The 17,236-nt window shown below is 38.1% G+C and overlaps 1 protein-coding gene across 16 annotated transcripts in view; it reads right to left on the bottom strand.

Annotated features, from left to right (window-relative positions):
* The window catches only part of SYNE1 (spectrin repeat containing nuclear envelope protein 1), a 663,643-nt gene that overhangs the window by 12,207 nt on the left and 634,200 nt on the right, over positions 1–17,236 (bottom strand). For 15 of the 16 annotated variants that reach the window (XM_077486324.1, XM_077486323.1, XM_077486326.1 and 12 more), the window contains 5 exons: positions 14,660–14,860; positions 7,587–7,715; positions 5,296–5,508; positions 1,592–1,684; positions 731–789 (listed from right to left, as the gene is read on the bottom strand). In XM_077486324.1, the coding sequence (XP_077342450.1) occupies positions 731–789; positions 1,592–1,684; positions 5,296–5,508; positions 7,587–7,715; positions 14,660–14,860 (695 nt within the window). The remainder of the gene's footprint in view (positions 1–730; positions 790–1,591; positions 1,685–5,295; positions 5,509–7,586; positions 7,716–14,659; positions 14,861–17,236) is intronic. The other variant, XM_077486337.1, reaches the window with a different exon arrangement.

The following is a 17,236-nucleotide window of genomic DNA, read 5'->3' as shown; positions in this document are numbered from 1 at the left end:
TTTGTCAATGGTCGAATGAATATGAAGTTACCTTTTCATTTTTAAATCTATTTTTAATAGAAATGTGGTCTTGTTGACTTTACTACTAAATGTTTATTATGTCCTAAAACTAGTGACAGCAAGGATGCTTGGGATATTTAGGACAAATAGGGAAAGTAGACTCATGAAAAAATAAAAATGACTGAAGCACACAAAACAACAGCAACCAAAATGCGCAAGCCTTTCTTTACAGAAATATGTAAATTTTACCCAAATAATAGAGAAAAAAAGAAAAGCAGAAAGCTTAATGTCTGCACTCTTGTGGTCAGAAAAACATGGGCTACATTTGTGTGCAAGTATACTGACAATTGTGTTAGTAAGGGTTAGTGAGGTTAGCGAATAGAGATGGCGCCACCAATTCCATGGACCAATCTGTTCTGACAATGAAGAGTTCAGAGGAGGCAAACGCCCACAAAATGGACTGTATGTAACAAGACCTCATATCCATTTTGATGGCTGGCAAGTTCCAAAGATGAATGGAGTAGAGCCTGACTTTAACTGCAGTCTAGAAAATGAGAGGATGATGAATCATGTGCCATTAAGATTGATTTTTTTTGCCCTTGTAAGGCTTAGCATGGTGTATAATGAGATTTCAGTAAATTTTGTAGAACAGGATTGACCTTCTTGCTGGACATATTCTATCATCCTCTGTGTTCTAGAGTAGAACTTGGAAACCAGGAGAATAAGGTACCTGCTAGGTGGGTTGTTGACAGAGGGTCCAGGCTGTGAGACACTACATTTGCCCCGTGGCTGTTTGCAATGAACAGGGGGTAAAGAAAGAAGAATGTTCAGTCCAGGCAAAAAAAGACAAGCTACCGATGAAAGAAAAATCAACAAAATGAAAAGTGCAGCAAAAGAAAATAAAATCACATGAGGTGACCAATACCCAGGGAAGGAAAACTGGCTTTCGATTTTGTTTTCTGTAGTCTATTTTAATAAACATGCAGTATAATACATACTATCACTAAATAATGTACTAGTTTCATCCAATAAATATTTTTTCTTTTATTTTCACAAAATGAAATTTAGTTATGTATAATTGTATTTATAACTATAATTCATGTAACTGATTATTATGATTAACTTTCATCATGAATATATAATATAATTGATGAGTTTTGTTAAAACTTTCGAAAAGCCAGTATTCCTGTACATTATATCACTAGGACCTATAGGAGACTAATGAATGTGAAAAATCAATTAAGGAGATCAAATAGTTCATAGGGATAGAATTTATAGGTGTTATTTAACTAAAGTGCAAATTAAATTCATAGTTCCAAAACCACAGAAAACTAATTAAAATATAATTAAACAGAATGATAAAAGGATAGGCCAACATAACCCCAGCTTCATTAAAAAGTATAATTTACCCAATTGTTTGTGCAGAAGGGAAATGTCAGGGGGTCAGAACAGTGGAAAATTGTAGTGTGTCCAGCTAATGGAAATATGGATGTGCTTCTGGGCCTACCTAGTAGATGTGTATCACAAGCGCTGCCTGTCTGTTTCTCAAATCTTTCTGAACTCTGTTTATTTTAAACCATGTGTGCTTTACCGTTCTCTGCCTGCTGGGGGTGCTCCTGCCAGACACGGGACTAAGGGATCCAGAGGTGTCTAACTCATCTGCAGAAGACCATGATGATAATTCCTGTGCGTACGAATAAAATACATGCGTAAATTAAAAATACATTGCTTATAAATAATAACAACAAACTCTGCTTTCTCAGGCTGTGGTATATTTTATGCCTACCAATATCTGGAGAAAGGAAATTGAAAATGTTAAGACTGCACTTTTGTATTCAGAACTTTTCAAGAATAGTTTACGGAATAAGCAAAAGCACGTTTTATTTATTATGTACCATTTCATATTAAACTGTGTGCACTTAACGTAAACTACTATATAATTACATTTTTTTTTTGTTTTATTTAGTTATTTTTTGTGTTCCAGAAGTAACAGTGATGGGCTAGTACACTGCATCTGGGTGGTATGTTGGAGTAGCCTCCTCTAGTGGTACCTACCCCTATTTATTAATTTACATTTTTTGCTGCATCAGGATCAGCAGCAGCATCAGAAGAATTCTTCTGCAGTGGAAGCTTGTCTGGCATGTGGCATTTCAATTGGGCCCATAGTTATATCCCCCCTGCTTTCTTTGACATCCTACTGGATTGGCCTACCGCTCTGGAATCTCTCTATGGTCACAGGCTTCCATGATCATGATATTGAGTGAAGCCTTTTTCAATTTTTTTATGGTCTTATGCATGCCAGACAATTGTTCTATACACTTAACTTATTTAACTATCACATTCTGTTGTGGCCTAAGGCCTATTTCACACGGGTCCGATCAGTTTTTCTCCCTACTGAGCTAAGCAGAGTGGGCGGATGACAGGCCCATGTCCGCTCCACTTATACAGAGTATAAGTATACAGAGCTCCTGCAAAAGCTACTTTTTAAAATATGCTAATTGCAAATGACATCCATGGTTTCTGTGCATATATATATATATATATATATATATATATATATATATATATATATATATATATATATATATGTATATATATATATATATATATATATATATATATATATATATGTATATATATATATATATATATATATATATATATATATATATATATATATATATATATATATATATATATATATATATGTGTATATATATATATATATATATATATATATATATACACAGAAAGAAGGAATATCATTTACAATTAGCACCTTTTAAAAAACCTTTTGCAGGAGCTGCCCCATCATATTGCCCCATCATACTGCCACCATCAAAACTGCCTCGTCATATTGCCCCCATCTAAACTGCCTCATCATACTGCCACCATCAAAATTGCAGCATCCTTTTGCCCCATCAAAACTGCCCCATCAAATTGTCACCATCAAAATTGCCCCATCATATTGCCCCTATAAAAACTGCCCAATCATACTGCCAACATCAAAATTGCCCCATCAAAACTGCCCATCATACTGCCACCATCAAAATTGTCCCTTTCAAAAATGCCCCATCAAATTACCACCATCAAAATTGCCCCATCCTTTTGCCCCCATCAAAACAGCCAAATCATACTGCCCCCATCAAAACTACCCTATCATACTGCCACCATCAAAATTATATATATATATATATATATATATATATATATATATATATATATATATATATATGTATATATACACCATACTAACCCATCAGCTCCATCAGCTCCATCGTACTGCACCCATCAAAACTGCCCCCTCATATTGCCCCTATCAAAATGTCCCATCATACTGTCACCATCAAAATTGCTCCATCAAAACTGCCCCATCATAATGCCCCCATCAAAACTGATCCAACAAATTGCCCCCATCAAAACTACCACCATCAAAATTGCCCCTTTAAAACTGTCACCATCAAAACTGCCCCATCAAAAGTGCCACCATCAACATTGCCCCCATTAAAACTACCCTATCATACTGCCACTATCAAAATTATATATATATATATATATATCTATATCTATATATATATATATATATATATATATATATATATATATATACCATACTAACCCATCAAAATTGCCCCATCATATTGCTCCATCGTACTGCACCCATCAAAACTGCCCCCTCATATTGCCCCTATCAAAATGTCCCATCATACTGTCACCATCAAAATTGCTCCAACAAAACTGCCCCATCATAATGCCCCCATCAAAACTGCTCCATCAAATTGCCCCCATCAAAACTACCACCATCAAAACTGCCCCATCAAAATTGCCCCCTCATATTATCCCCATCAATTCTGTCCTGTCATACTTCCACCATCAAAATTTCCCCATACTATTGCCCCCATCAAAACTGTCCCATCATAGTATTCTATTATAAATCATTATCAATGGTGTGTCTGTGCTGTCCCCCGGGGCTCTGCAATCAGAGCTGAGATGCTCCAGCCTGGTTATCCTTTTTTTTAAATGGAGCTGGCCACCCCCTTGCATCGCGTCATTTTCGGTTTGCAAATAATGCAATACTACTACCCAGCGATGCCTATTGCCTCCTGGGATTGGTGACACACATCTCCCAGGAGGCATTGTAAACCGGAAATGATGCGTGGTGCCATGGCCAGGGAGGAGGAAGTGAAAGTTGAATACAGTATATATACAGTACGTGCAGAAAAAAAATATCCAATTCGTTTACAGTGCCCAGATTAGTGAGGGATGCTGGGGAGTTAAAAAAAAGTGGGTGGAACTCCGCTTTAAGGTTGGCAGACCCACCAGGCTTATGTTCTAAATGAGTCACCATCACTATACAGACAGCACAAGGAGGAACGAAAAAATAAGAGAAAAGGGATAGGAATGACCTTCCTCATACACTTCCAGATAGTATAGTCTACTGGTTCATCACTATAAACTCTGAGACTTTGAAGAAGCTATCAAATTCAACATATTTCACCCTTTTTCTAACTTCTTTCTGAGACAACGTGTGAAATGTCTTATGTAGTTAATAAAGCACTGTGTGATATACATTATAAGGGTGATGTTCACGTATTTCTGATACTCAGGTCTGATGTTACTATGATCTATTTTGTTTTACAATGTTTTACATATATTTTGTACACTTTACCCAATGTGTACGATACTTTTATATGCTTTCTTATTTTGAAAACTCATTAAAATTAAATTAAACATATGGATCTCTTCACATCAGCTGCTGTGTTACAATGTAGCGGCTGGTGTGTGATGCAACTGAGCTGGATAACTGCAGTGTTGGTGCACCAATCGTGGTGCATTGCTCTGTTCTCTTTTTTTAAACTAACTTTATTGAAATATTACACAGTGACAATTCATTAAGTTTTGTTGGCCGTTGTGTGATGTGTGGAGGTCAATTGTCTTGCACTCCACTGCACTGGAAAAAAGTACAGCATACCTTTTTCAGCACACATCACCCACACAACATGGTTGTGTTAACCAGGCACACAGGAGACGAGGCAATTTTGCTGTGTAATAGCCACCCAATACAGTCCCACTGCTTCTGGTGTGAATGGACCCTTACTGCTACACAAATAAGATAAATAAACATAAAATACAAACAATTGTGTATGCTAAACAGCACCCTGACACACGTTGCATAATGTCACTCTGCTTATGAATGTTTCGCTTAATTTCTGACACAAGCTCATTAAAATAAAAAATTTAAAATATATTTTTAAGTTTTATGTTATTCATATCCACTCATACTGCAAAACTTACCAGCTGATTGCTTGAAATGTCTAATATTTTCTCTATTTCTTTGATATGACGAGTTACTTCCTTCAAGAGCACTTTGAGCCTGTTCCCAATGACATGTACCTTTTCTTTGGCTTCAAGGCAATCCTTGCCCTCTGCATTGACCAGCAAATGACAGGACATGTCTTGCAGTAATGCCACCTTCAGCTGTGACTCGAGCAGTTCACGCTTGATTTGCTGTTATGCAAGCATAAGGTCAGTCTTGTTTATACTAAACGTCTAAAACTTGAAACGTTTTAGTACTAATGACTTACATCATTTAAGTTAGTCTAATATTCTAGAATGAGCTATGTCACATTTTACCTAAACTAAAGCAGCCAATGCACTAGGGGTACAGAAATGGCTTTGACAATGCTATGCATGTACCCTGTACCTACCTTTAGGTTACTGCCCCAGTGCCAGGGGAACCTCAAAATCCTAATATGGTATCTTAAACACTTCCTGCTCTTTTTGAAGGCTTTCTTGCCTCCGCTTACACCAATTGGCCAGTAAGTCTGCCCATCATTAGTGGTCCAATAGAAACAGACAGTAGTGGATAGACCAGCTTTCCACAGATCAAGAAGTGTTGCAGATTCCAGTCTACAGTTGGCCTGACTTTAGGGTTCCCTTGGCAGCAGAGAAGTCATATAAAGCCATTTAGGCTTTAGAGTATGTGCCTGCACTGTAGTACCCAAATCTGTATTACAGTACTAATGAGTTTACTGTTCTGTTTGTGAGCCAGAAGCAAAGAAAAGTACCTGGTATTTCAAAAACAGGAGAGTATGTGCTTGGTGATTGGATGCTCAGACATCAAGCACTGTTACATGGGAGTTTATTTACTAAAACTGGAGAGTGCAAAATCAGGCTCACTTCTGCATAGAAACTAATCAGCTTCCAGGTTGTATTGAAAAGCTTAATTGAACAAGCTGAAGTTAGAAGCCGATTGCCTATCATGCACATCTGCACCAAATTCTGAGTGCAACCAGCTTTAGTAAATCGACACCATGGGGCAACGAGAGAGTCCTCAGCCCTGTGTTAGCTCCAAGCCACAGGTTCACTTTAAAATAACTTTCATTATCTACTGACTAAAACAGAACAAACCATGATGGCTTACATACCAACCTGACATATTTGATGTTCTTTTTTACATTTCTTATGAAATTTTAAACTTTTTAACTATCTAATTTCAAACGTAATTTTTGTCATATTTAGAAACTGCACACTCATACACACAATTGGGGACATTTATCAAAACTGGAATAGGCAGAATCTGGAGTAGCTGTGCATGGCAACCAATCAGCTTCTATCTTCAGTGTTTCCCCTTAAGCTTTGAAAAATGAAATACAGAAGCTGATTGGTTGCCATGCATAACTGCTCCACATTCCGTCTGCTCTAGTTTGGATAAATGCACTTGAATGTGTTAACACTAACAAGCCAACATGTGTCAGTGAATGGAAGAACAATGAAAAGAATGCATTCAAATGTAAATTAACCTGATACTCACTGGAAAATATGGATAAACTGGTTTAAAGTTAATCTATGATTCATCCCATAATGGTTGTATTTCTCACCCCCATCGAACCCCCTTTCCTCATGTGAAGATCAGACCACAGTCAATTCCCCCCCTCTTAATCCCACCCCGTGTTTTATTTTGCATATAAGATCCTTTGCCTATACATTTTGTTTTTAAAACGCACTCAGCTATTGACAATCTAAGTACAATATTCCTTAGTACAGACCCTCTTGGGCCAATGATCTCCCGTTTTCAGGTTGAGACAATTGAGACTATTTGGCCCCACTATATCAAATCCACTTACTGTTGAGCAATCAATTATCTGTGCCTTTAGAATACCTCTCTACGGTATCCAGTTGATTGTATATCTGTTTACTATTATTTATTTTTCCTGTTGTACTACTTGTACTTTATATATTGTACTATAAACAATTTTCAATAAAAAACAATTGGAAAAAAAAAACGTTAATTAACCCACAATGTAAATAGCCACCTGCAGTTATTTACCGTAACTTGTTATAGCGCATAGAAAAAACAAAATTATTGATATATAGAAAGACCTAGCTTTTTACAAATTAAACTGTAAATTATTATTTACTTCATCTAGAACTCCTAATCTAATAGGGTCTGGGGTAAAATTCAATGTGTATTCCATTTTGCAGTAAATGTGAGCAATACAGTGCCATAATATTTTATCTGTGAATAAAAGAACTACAGACATGACTGATATCCCTATGGAAATAAAAAAGGTAAAAATTAGTACCGTTAACAGCTTGAGATGGTCGTGAAGAGTGTCACTGTCAAGGCTGGGATTGATAGGAAGCAGTTCACCTCTTCTTCGGTCAATGTTTTCTAGCCAAAGCAGTAACCCATGACTCATTTCATGGAAGTCCTATCATATACATACACATACAAAATAATCTAAGTATTACAACCGTAACATGTGCACTCTAATTATGTATATACTTCAGCCTTAAAGTGACTCGCTTTTACCCAAAAGGCCATCTTAAAGAAGTGTGAACATGCTTTCCCTTTCAAAGGTCAGTGTATGAAAATGACACAAGATCTCCGTTTTCTAGCTCCCGCAATTATTTGATTACTAGATGACGTACAAGTTGATGGAAGGAACCACAGTAGCTGACAGAGGAGGGACAAGCAATCTACATTTCCAATTCTTTTGCAGTTGATCTTTTGGGGTTTGTAATCCCTTTAAATATCATAATCCTCTGACGTTTACCGTAACAATTATGCAACATTAAAGAATAGCTTGTAAATATTTAGCATTTGATTTACTGTAATAAAATAATAACTATTTAACACATTTAAAGACTGAAAAAGCTGCAAGATGCTATGGAACCTTTTAACTGCACAATTATTGAAGACATAATAGTTTAGGACCCAGTCACATGAAACTCCTGTACTTGTACACGGTACTGATGTTTGAACATCAGTAATTTTGGCCAACATTTCTTGCATCTATTTTGCATGTTTTTGTGCGTATTGTTTACATGCCTGTGTATATAGGCACACTGAAAACAATGGACAGCATTCATATCAGTAAAAAATACCTGTATAACTAAAAATTTGGAGTTTTTAGGCAGCATTGTGCAAAAAGCCTAAAACTGGCTGGGGACAGCTAGGGAGGAGCAAAAGAGTTGCATCTGCTGAGAAAATGCTAATGCCAAGAATTCAATTGGAAATGAACTACAAAGGAGGTAAAACATTAATCATTATATACTGATTTAATGAGCTATGCTGTTTTACAGCAATCCTTCAGTGAAAAGACCTATACAATTGTTAATGCTTTCAACAAAATTTTAGTTTTTTTTAATCTTTTCATTTTCAGTCTATTATTTTGAAGACATATTTCATGACTAAACACAATGAGGTTGATTTACTAAAGGCAAATAGGCTGTTCACTCTGCAAGGGGATTTGTACGTTGCCTAGGGAGTTAGTTCCCTTAGCTTAGTGAATGTGGGGAAGTTCTACTGACTTCCATCATCCAATCATGTACAAGCAAAAATAGTTGTTGTTCATTTTCCTTGTAGGTGACTGGATATTCTTTGCTAAGTGAATTTTCACTACATTCATTAAACTAAGAAAAAATTGCCCAGGAAAAGTGACTCACCTTTAGTAAATGAATCCCAATAACTCTTGATTATAATTAATAAAAAATTATTTTATAAAAATAAATATAAAAACATACAAAAGCGTAGGAGCACATGGTGCTCAACAATATTTAAATATATATATATATATATATATATATATATATATATATATATATACAGGCCTGGATGCATGAAAAATCAATATGTTTCATATGACATTTCTCATAGCCAGTGTTTTTTCCACCACATTTACATTATCATTTTTTTTTCCACACAAATATATTTAAGCAAAATGCTTTTACAGAATGCAAATGTCAGTTATTCATTCATTATTCACTTATAATGACAAAAAAGATTTTGTGTGCAGACGTATAGCCAGAATGGTAAAGGTCCAGTTCCACATCTAATATGTTTCAAGGGTAGTGCAGGACTGTCGCCCTAAGCCATTCACACTGCATTACCTCTGCTGGCACAAACATTTGATGTTATATCTCTAAGCGCGTCCAAGCATTCCTGAAGTACGTAACTCACTGGTTATGATGAAAGGGGAGTGTGTGAACCCCCCAAAATACTTTGGGTTTCCTATATTGATATTTTAATAATAAAAAAAAAATCTATTCTGGACTCAATCATCTTACTATCATCTTATTGAGATTACCGTATATACTCGAGTATAAGCCGAGATTTTCAGCCTCTTTTTTGAGGCTGAAAGTGCCCCCCTCGGCTTATACTCGAGTCACCGCTGTCTGACTGCCCGAACAGCGTGTCGAGCAGACAGACAGCGGCCATTCTACCTTTCAAAAGCCGCGCCTCCGCCTCCGCCTGTGATAGGCGGAACACTCAATTTCCCAGCAGTCAGTGTTCCGCCTATCACGGACATCGGCTCATCCTCGGATGAGCCGATGTCCGTGATAGGCGGAACACTGACTGCTGGGAAATTGAGTGTTCCGCCTATCACAGGCGGAGGCGGAGGCGCGGCTTTTGAACAGGGGAATGGCCGCCAGGGCGCCGACGAAGAGCGGCGATCCTGGCATGGGACGACACGGAGGCTCGGGACGGGACGACACGGAGGCTCGGGACGGGACGACACGGAGGCTCGGGACGGGACGACACGGAGGCTCGGGACGGGACGACACGGAGGCTCGGGACGGGACCGGACGGGACCGCTCGGGACACAGGTAGGCTGGACACACAAGGCTGCACGGACACACACACACACACACACACACACACACACACACACACACACACACACACACACAGGGATGGATGGATGGACACACACACACACACACACACAGGGATGGATGGATGGATGGACACACACACACACACACACACACACACACAGGGATGGATGGACGCACACACACACAGGGATGGATGGATGGACACACACACAGGGATGGATGGATGGACACACACACAGGGATGGATGGATGGACACACACACAGGGATGGATGGATGGACACACACACAGGGATGGATGGATGGACACACACACAGGGATGGATGGATGGACACACACACAGGGATGGACGGACACACAGGGATGGACGGACACAGAGGGATGGACGGACACACACAGGGATGGACAGGCATATCTCACCCTCGGCTTATACACGAGTCAATAGGTTTCCCAGTTTTTTGGGGGTAAATTGGGGGCCTCGGCTTATACTCGGGTCGGCCTATACTCGAGTATATACGGTAATAACCACAAGTACAAGAACATTTTTCCCTATCAAAGCAATACAATAAAAATGTTGCCTTCAAAAAAGTACCCCCTCTTCCTACAAGCTAGTGTCAGCATGCTGGGGGGGGGGGGGTAAAGGCTGCTAGCACTCTACCTTTGAGGTTAATAGCTACTATGTTTGTCCTGCTGGGATGATTTAGAATTAGGAGAAGAGGTGCATATTGTGTTTTTGATATTTATGAAAAATAAATTTATATAAGTCTGGATCCCACTAATACTTGTTCCGTACAGTATATGATCAGTACATTGGACAGCTTTTAAGACATTCCTTAAAATTATACTTGATTATACAGTGGACTGGGTCATTCCATTGGCTACACTACAGCTGAGCAGAAAAAGTTATTAGTAATAATGATAATAATGGATAGAAAGTAATATTCTACAAGCTCAAGCGTGACTGTTTTTTTGTTTTACAGCCTGAGCTAATCTTTAAAGTATACAAAACGAATATTTTAAACGTAGATGGTGGAGAACTAAATGACCTGACAGCTACAGTACTTACAGTGATTGTAAACCTCAGACATGAAATATGAACAAAGTATATTCCTCTATAGTGTGTACTTGTTTCAATCAAAAAAACACTAAAGCTGGCCATAGATTATACAAATCTTGGCAGGTTCGGCAGGACAAGCCAAGTTTCAAACCATGTATGGGCAGGCTGAATTTATCAATCGATTGATCAACTTGATTTTTCATACGATTATTGCCAGCAGCCATAGCCACTAACAATAATCACTGTGTGATCTCCTGTCTGGGATGGCTCCCTGCACAACCTGTGGCTGCAGGAAAGAAAATTGCACTATCTACCATCACTTCTAAAAGTTTCACTGACACCAAGAGGACAATGATGACAGTGGAGGGATCTCCAGCACACAGTCTGTGATTTGCAGCCTCAGCTCAGTTCCTGTGTTGTGTTAAGGGGGGTTGGTGTCCTTTCCCTCCAATCAGCTTTTAGAGCTCTCCTCGCTGAGCTCAGCAGTATGTCATTTCAGCTCTCCACTTCTATTTTTTGACAGCTCAGACAAGCTTTATAAATGATGGAATTTGGAGGAAGGTAGAGAAGAGAAGACTGCAGATAAACATCTGCAAACTTATTCAGGGAACAAATATAGGGGAGGGGCCTATGCATGGACTATGCTCCAACCATGAACTAGCCAGACATCCCCCAGTTCCCTGAATACGATTTATGAGGATGAGGATACCGACTATATTATTATCACTTCTTTTTTTAATCTAGGCACGTCTATCTACTATCTGCAAACTTATGTAGGAGGATTTGTTTAATCTCCAATATATATTGGAGATATATCTGAATATTATATCCAAAACATAAAAAACTAAGATTGACTCAACCTATCAGACTCCACTAAAATACCAACACTTTAACATGCTGAATAGATGTGCCTATCTATAGCTGGAATATTGTCAGAAAGCTTTGTAACACACATATTTATAAAGCAGTGAATGTAACTTTCACCAAACATTCACTGGTAGTGAATCAATCACTGTTATTACAAATACATGCACCAAGGGAGATTCACCTGCATTTAATGCTTAGTAAGTGTCAGATTCACCCTAAATATTCCCTACAGTATCATCATTATGATCCCTACTATTTAAGAAATGACAAATGGTAGTATATGGATATAATGTAACTGCAATAATAAAACTATTTCAAGCATAGTTCTTACAGCTGGTGGTGTTATAACCTTTGTAAGCATTAACAACATAAAACTAAACTAAACTATATTGAACTTCTCATAGCAGTCAGGGTAGAATCCAAATTGTTTACCTTTAACTGGTTGAATTCATCCTTTTACTTAGTCTCTAAATAGGGAATTTTGTTATAATAATGCTCCTTTGGAGTACCAGTGTAACCATGGGCTCCATTCTTTTGAGATCTTTTCTTAATTCCCCGTCGTTAAGGAGTGTAGTACCTCATAAGTGGCATGTGTGTGAATTGTATGTATTACTTCCGTGATTTTGGGTGCATCTGGTGTTTTCCAGTGTCTAAGAATAGTAAGACGTGTAGATAGTATAATATGTGGGACTATGGTTCTGTAGGGCAATGGTGTTTCGTGTATGTTGAGGGATAGAATTGCCATACCTGGTGTTAAAGTTTGTTGGGTACCTATGTTAATAGATATTATTCTTGCCAATTGGAACAATAGTAGGCGGAGTTGAGGCACGACCACAAGATGTGGATTAGTGTGCCAGTGCCGCCGCATATTCTCCAGCACTTTGGAGAAGCCTCCAGGTGAGATCTTTCCTTAATTCCCCGTCGTTAAGGAGTGTAGTACCTCATAAGTGCCGTGTGTGTGAATTGTATGTATTACTTCCGTGATTTTGGGTGCATCTGGTGTTTTCCAGTGTCTAAGAATAGTAAGACGTGTAGATAGTATAATATGTGGTACTACGATTCTGTAGGGCAATGGTGTTTCGTGTAGGTTGAGGGACAGAATTGCCATACCTGGTGTTAAAGATTGTTGGGTACCTATGTTAATAGATATTATTCTTGCCAATTGGAACCACAGTAGGCGGAGTTGTGGGCACGACCACAAGATGTGGATTAGTGTGCCAGTGCCGCCGCATATTCTCCAGCACTTTGGAGAAGCCTCTGGGTAGATCTTGGAAATACAGTACGGTGTGAGGTACCATCTAAGTGTTATTTTTTGCTGCATTTCCAATAGATTTGTACATTTAGTAGAGGAATAAATAAGGCAAAAGGTTTTCTCCCAGTGTTGGGCCATGTATTCTGCACCTATTTCCTGTTCCCAATTGGTTGTGATTTTTCACATATGTTTTTGTCTTGCAAATAGGAGTATATGACAGATATGGCCTTAGTTGAGGTTGTAGTGCTTTGCTAGTATCGTGTTATATTATCTGGTAAAAATCTGTGGGTTCTTTTTTAGTAGGTGATCTATTTGCATGTGATCATAGTGCGCCGTAGAAGGTAGTTGTTGTTCGTGCTGTATGGTGCTAAACGGTTTAAGTTGTGTTCCATCTAGTATATCTTCAAGGTAATTAATGCCTTTATCTAACCATGAATTGATGTTGGTATTGGGTATTAGGAGATTTATGGCTGTTATGGGAAGCTTCAGGGGAGATAATTTGCTGATCCCTTTTTGGTATATCCTAAGGTGAACCCATGCTCTTATTGACACTAGGATGAGAGGTGCTAATTTGATGTTCAGTGACATGTTGAAGGAAGCTGTCATTAAAAAGTCTTGGAGATTCCCCTGTGGGATTTGGGCTAATTCCAGCTCTTTCAGCAAAGGATTGGAATGCGGTGACAACCAATGTTTCATTTGGGATAGTATGGTTGCGAAATAACAGTCCTATAGCTGTACATGTCCTACCCCACCCGCTTTCCTAAGCTTAATAAGCTTACTGAATGCAAATCTGGCCCTCATACCTCACCATAGATATTTGTTAAGTAAGGATTGTATGGAGTTGAAATAGGAGTTGGGTATTGGAATCAGAAGGGTCATAAGGAGGTACAACAATTGGGGTAATAACTGCATTTCATAAAGGGCGACTAGTCTACCTAGCCACGACAATTTGGTTAGAGCGAATTTATTTAATTTGTCTCTGAGTGTGTCTAAGAAAGGTGTATAACAGGCCTGAAGGAGGTCTTCAAATTTAGAGGTCAAGGTGATACCAAGTACTTGATACCTTCTTTTTTCCATGTATACAGGAACATTTGCTTAAGTTTGTTTTCTATCATTTCTGGGCTGCCTAAGTTTAGTATGTATGATTTAGTCTCATTCACCTTGTAGTATGATACCGCATGCAATAATAAAACTAAAATCTATGTTGCCATATTTTGGAATCAGTTTTTTTTTTAACATAATAAAATAGTGATATTAATGTGTTCTATATTTTGTAGAAAGCACTGAGTGAACGTGCTTTACACAAAAAAAAAAAATAATACAAGACAAGTTTGTAAATAATGGAGTCTGTTACAAACCTGGCACTGCATTAAAGCATCCTGTAGTGAACAGCGCCAGTCTTCTAATGTGCTGCCCACACGGTCCCATCTTAGGTTCATTTGGCTCAGGCGCTCTTGAAGATCCTTGCTCTCTTGAGTATCTGCCTGAGTGAACTCGGAGCTGCAGAGATTAATGGACAGCACAATAGCTTTCCGGCTGTCTACAGCCTTCTGAAGTTCCTGAAATAAGCAAGTGGAAGAAGAAAAAGATATTTGTTATTATCAGTTGCAGACATGCCTAATTCTAGAAGTGCATAGAAAAAAATATCTGAATAGTGCCACTTTAGTTTCTACATTAGTTACATATAGATGTAAAGTAGACTGAATGGGGCTTTCTGATTTTCTCTTGTAATGGTTTTCCTTTTATTTTCACGCCAATATCAGAACTAAACTAAAGGAATAGCATAAAGTGCAGGAGCTTATCACAAAACTCGAATTTTCTAGTAATTCATGAAAAAAATGATCTTACCAATTAACCTCAACAGGAATATGCGCAGACACATTTTTTTTATTTCATATACAAGCAACACAATACAATTTAATTAGGCTGGCCATACACTAGAACATTTTTGAATCAACGTCATACTAATATTCGTGTGATAAACCTCATTGTATTCAATAACTTGATGAAAGTTGTTCGAAAGTACTTCAAAATTAAATTTGCTTTTAATGAAAATTCGATTTTGGAATGAATGGACTTTTCCAAAACAAAACAAAAAACATTTACTGCTAAAAATGTATTTGTTCGTGAAAATTTTTCCATTCTGCTCCTTTGAATTTTATTTTCACTGCGGATAAAAATGGGATGTCGATTTGACCCCCCTAACAACTAGAAAATTGTTCTTAAAACAAAACATTTTGAACACAATTCTACTAGTGTATACAGCTGTATTGTATGTGATTGGACAAGAAGGATAAGCAAAGGATTAGCAATTCTTGTATCAGCTCTTTAATTGTCTGTCACACTACTTTTCATTTTCATTTTCAAAGACATTTACAGTTGTACCAATAAGTGGCAAATCGCAAATCGGATCCTTTTTTCATATGCGTCTTAGCCCTTGTACACACGGTCGGACATTCTGACGGAAAATGTCCAATCGGACCGTGTTGTCGGATAATCTGACCATGTGTGGGCTTCATCTGACTTTTTCTGTCGGAATGTCCGACCAACAAAGTTTGAGAGCTGGATATAAAAAATTTCCGACAACATAATCCAATCGGACTTTGTCCGATTGTTTGTAAAGAATTCCGATCGGACAAAGTGCCACGCATGCTCAGATCAAATTCCTAGACCAAAGCTATTGGCTACTAGCCTGAATGTAGTCCCGCCGTAACGAAATAACGCCATCATGTTACGAATGATCAGATTTTCCGACAACTTTGACCATGTGAATGCAACCCCAGTTTCGGACAAAATTCATCGGAAAAAATCGGAATGTCCGACCGTGTTTACAAGGGCTTAGTCAGCCCATGCATTAGTCTTTTTTTTTTTTTCTTCAATCACTGAGTTGAACAAAAAAAAAATGACTTGATTCCCCCATCCACAAATTCAAGATGGGTGGAGGAATCACTCCCACTGAGCTATTGTGTTCTGATGGTGGCTACAACAGGTGATGCCGATCGTGTAGACATTTTCCAAAAGGCTGGTTGTACAGAAGTAGATTGGTAAATCCAATCCATATATATGGGCAGGCTGTTTGCACAGAAGTACAACCAGCCTGTTGGAAAATTTCTGAGTTATTAGCTGTAACCGGCAGCATTGATCAGTGTATTGTGATGTTTCCATGCTGTCAGATTACAATAGGACAGTGGGAATGATTCCCCCATCCACCTCAAATTTGTGGATGGGGGCATGGGGTCATTTTTTTTACTCAACCCACTGGCTAAAAAAAAGTGTTCTTATGTATGGTCTGCCTAACAGAAACTCTTTCTCTCCTTGCTCTATCCAAACAAATGTCTAGAGATGGGCTTTAGACCGCTGTTTTGTTTTTCTCAGCATGCAGGAAGATATGTACATTAAATGCGGAATATATTGTTGATAACAGTGCTTGGATCAGTGACATCGCAAGCAAAACGGAGGTCTTTTATGGATAGAATTATGACAGAACTGCATATTACACACTTTCTATTAATTAGCACATCCATTTAACAAAAACAGCCAATAGCGAATTGTTAAAGTGGTATTAAACCCAAAACAAAAAATGTAATATATTGCAGCTTACCAATCCTTAGATGTAGTAGCTGCATTTGTTTTCTTTTTTTTTGGCCTTTCCCCCCTCTGTTTTTACCTAGAGATCTGACCAGTAACACACCTCTTGTATTAATTAGACTGCACACACTCTGGATGAAGGACCACAGAGGCACCTTTAGACAACAGAATTCCCAGTCTGGGTGGTGGGGAATGTTAGATGGACTAGCAGATTTAGATCCACTAAAAAAATTGAAGCCAAACTCTAGCTTATACGCTATAAGCAGTCACAGTAAAACATATTTTTTTCTCTTTTGGGATAAAGGTTTTACATAAATAAATACAAGGTTATCATTGTAAGCACCCCC

The sequence above is a fragment of the Lithobates pipiens genome, unplaced genomic scaffold (assembly GCF_037356315.1).
Source record: "Lithobates pipiens isolate NorthernLeopardFrog02 unplaced genomic scaffold, aLitPip1_a1.2 Scaffold_18, whole genome shotgun sequence".
In the NCBI taxonomy this organism is placed as follows: domain Eukaryota; kingdom Metazoa; phylum Chordata; class Amphibia; order Anura; family Ranidae; genus Lithobates; species Lithobates pipiens.
Note: the sequence above shows the minus strand (reverse complement) of the source record. Positions and strands in the feature narration are given on the sequence as shown.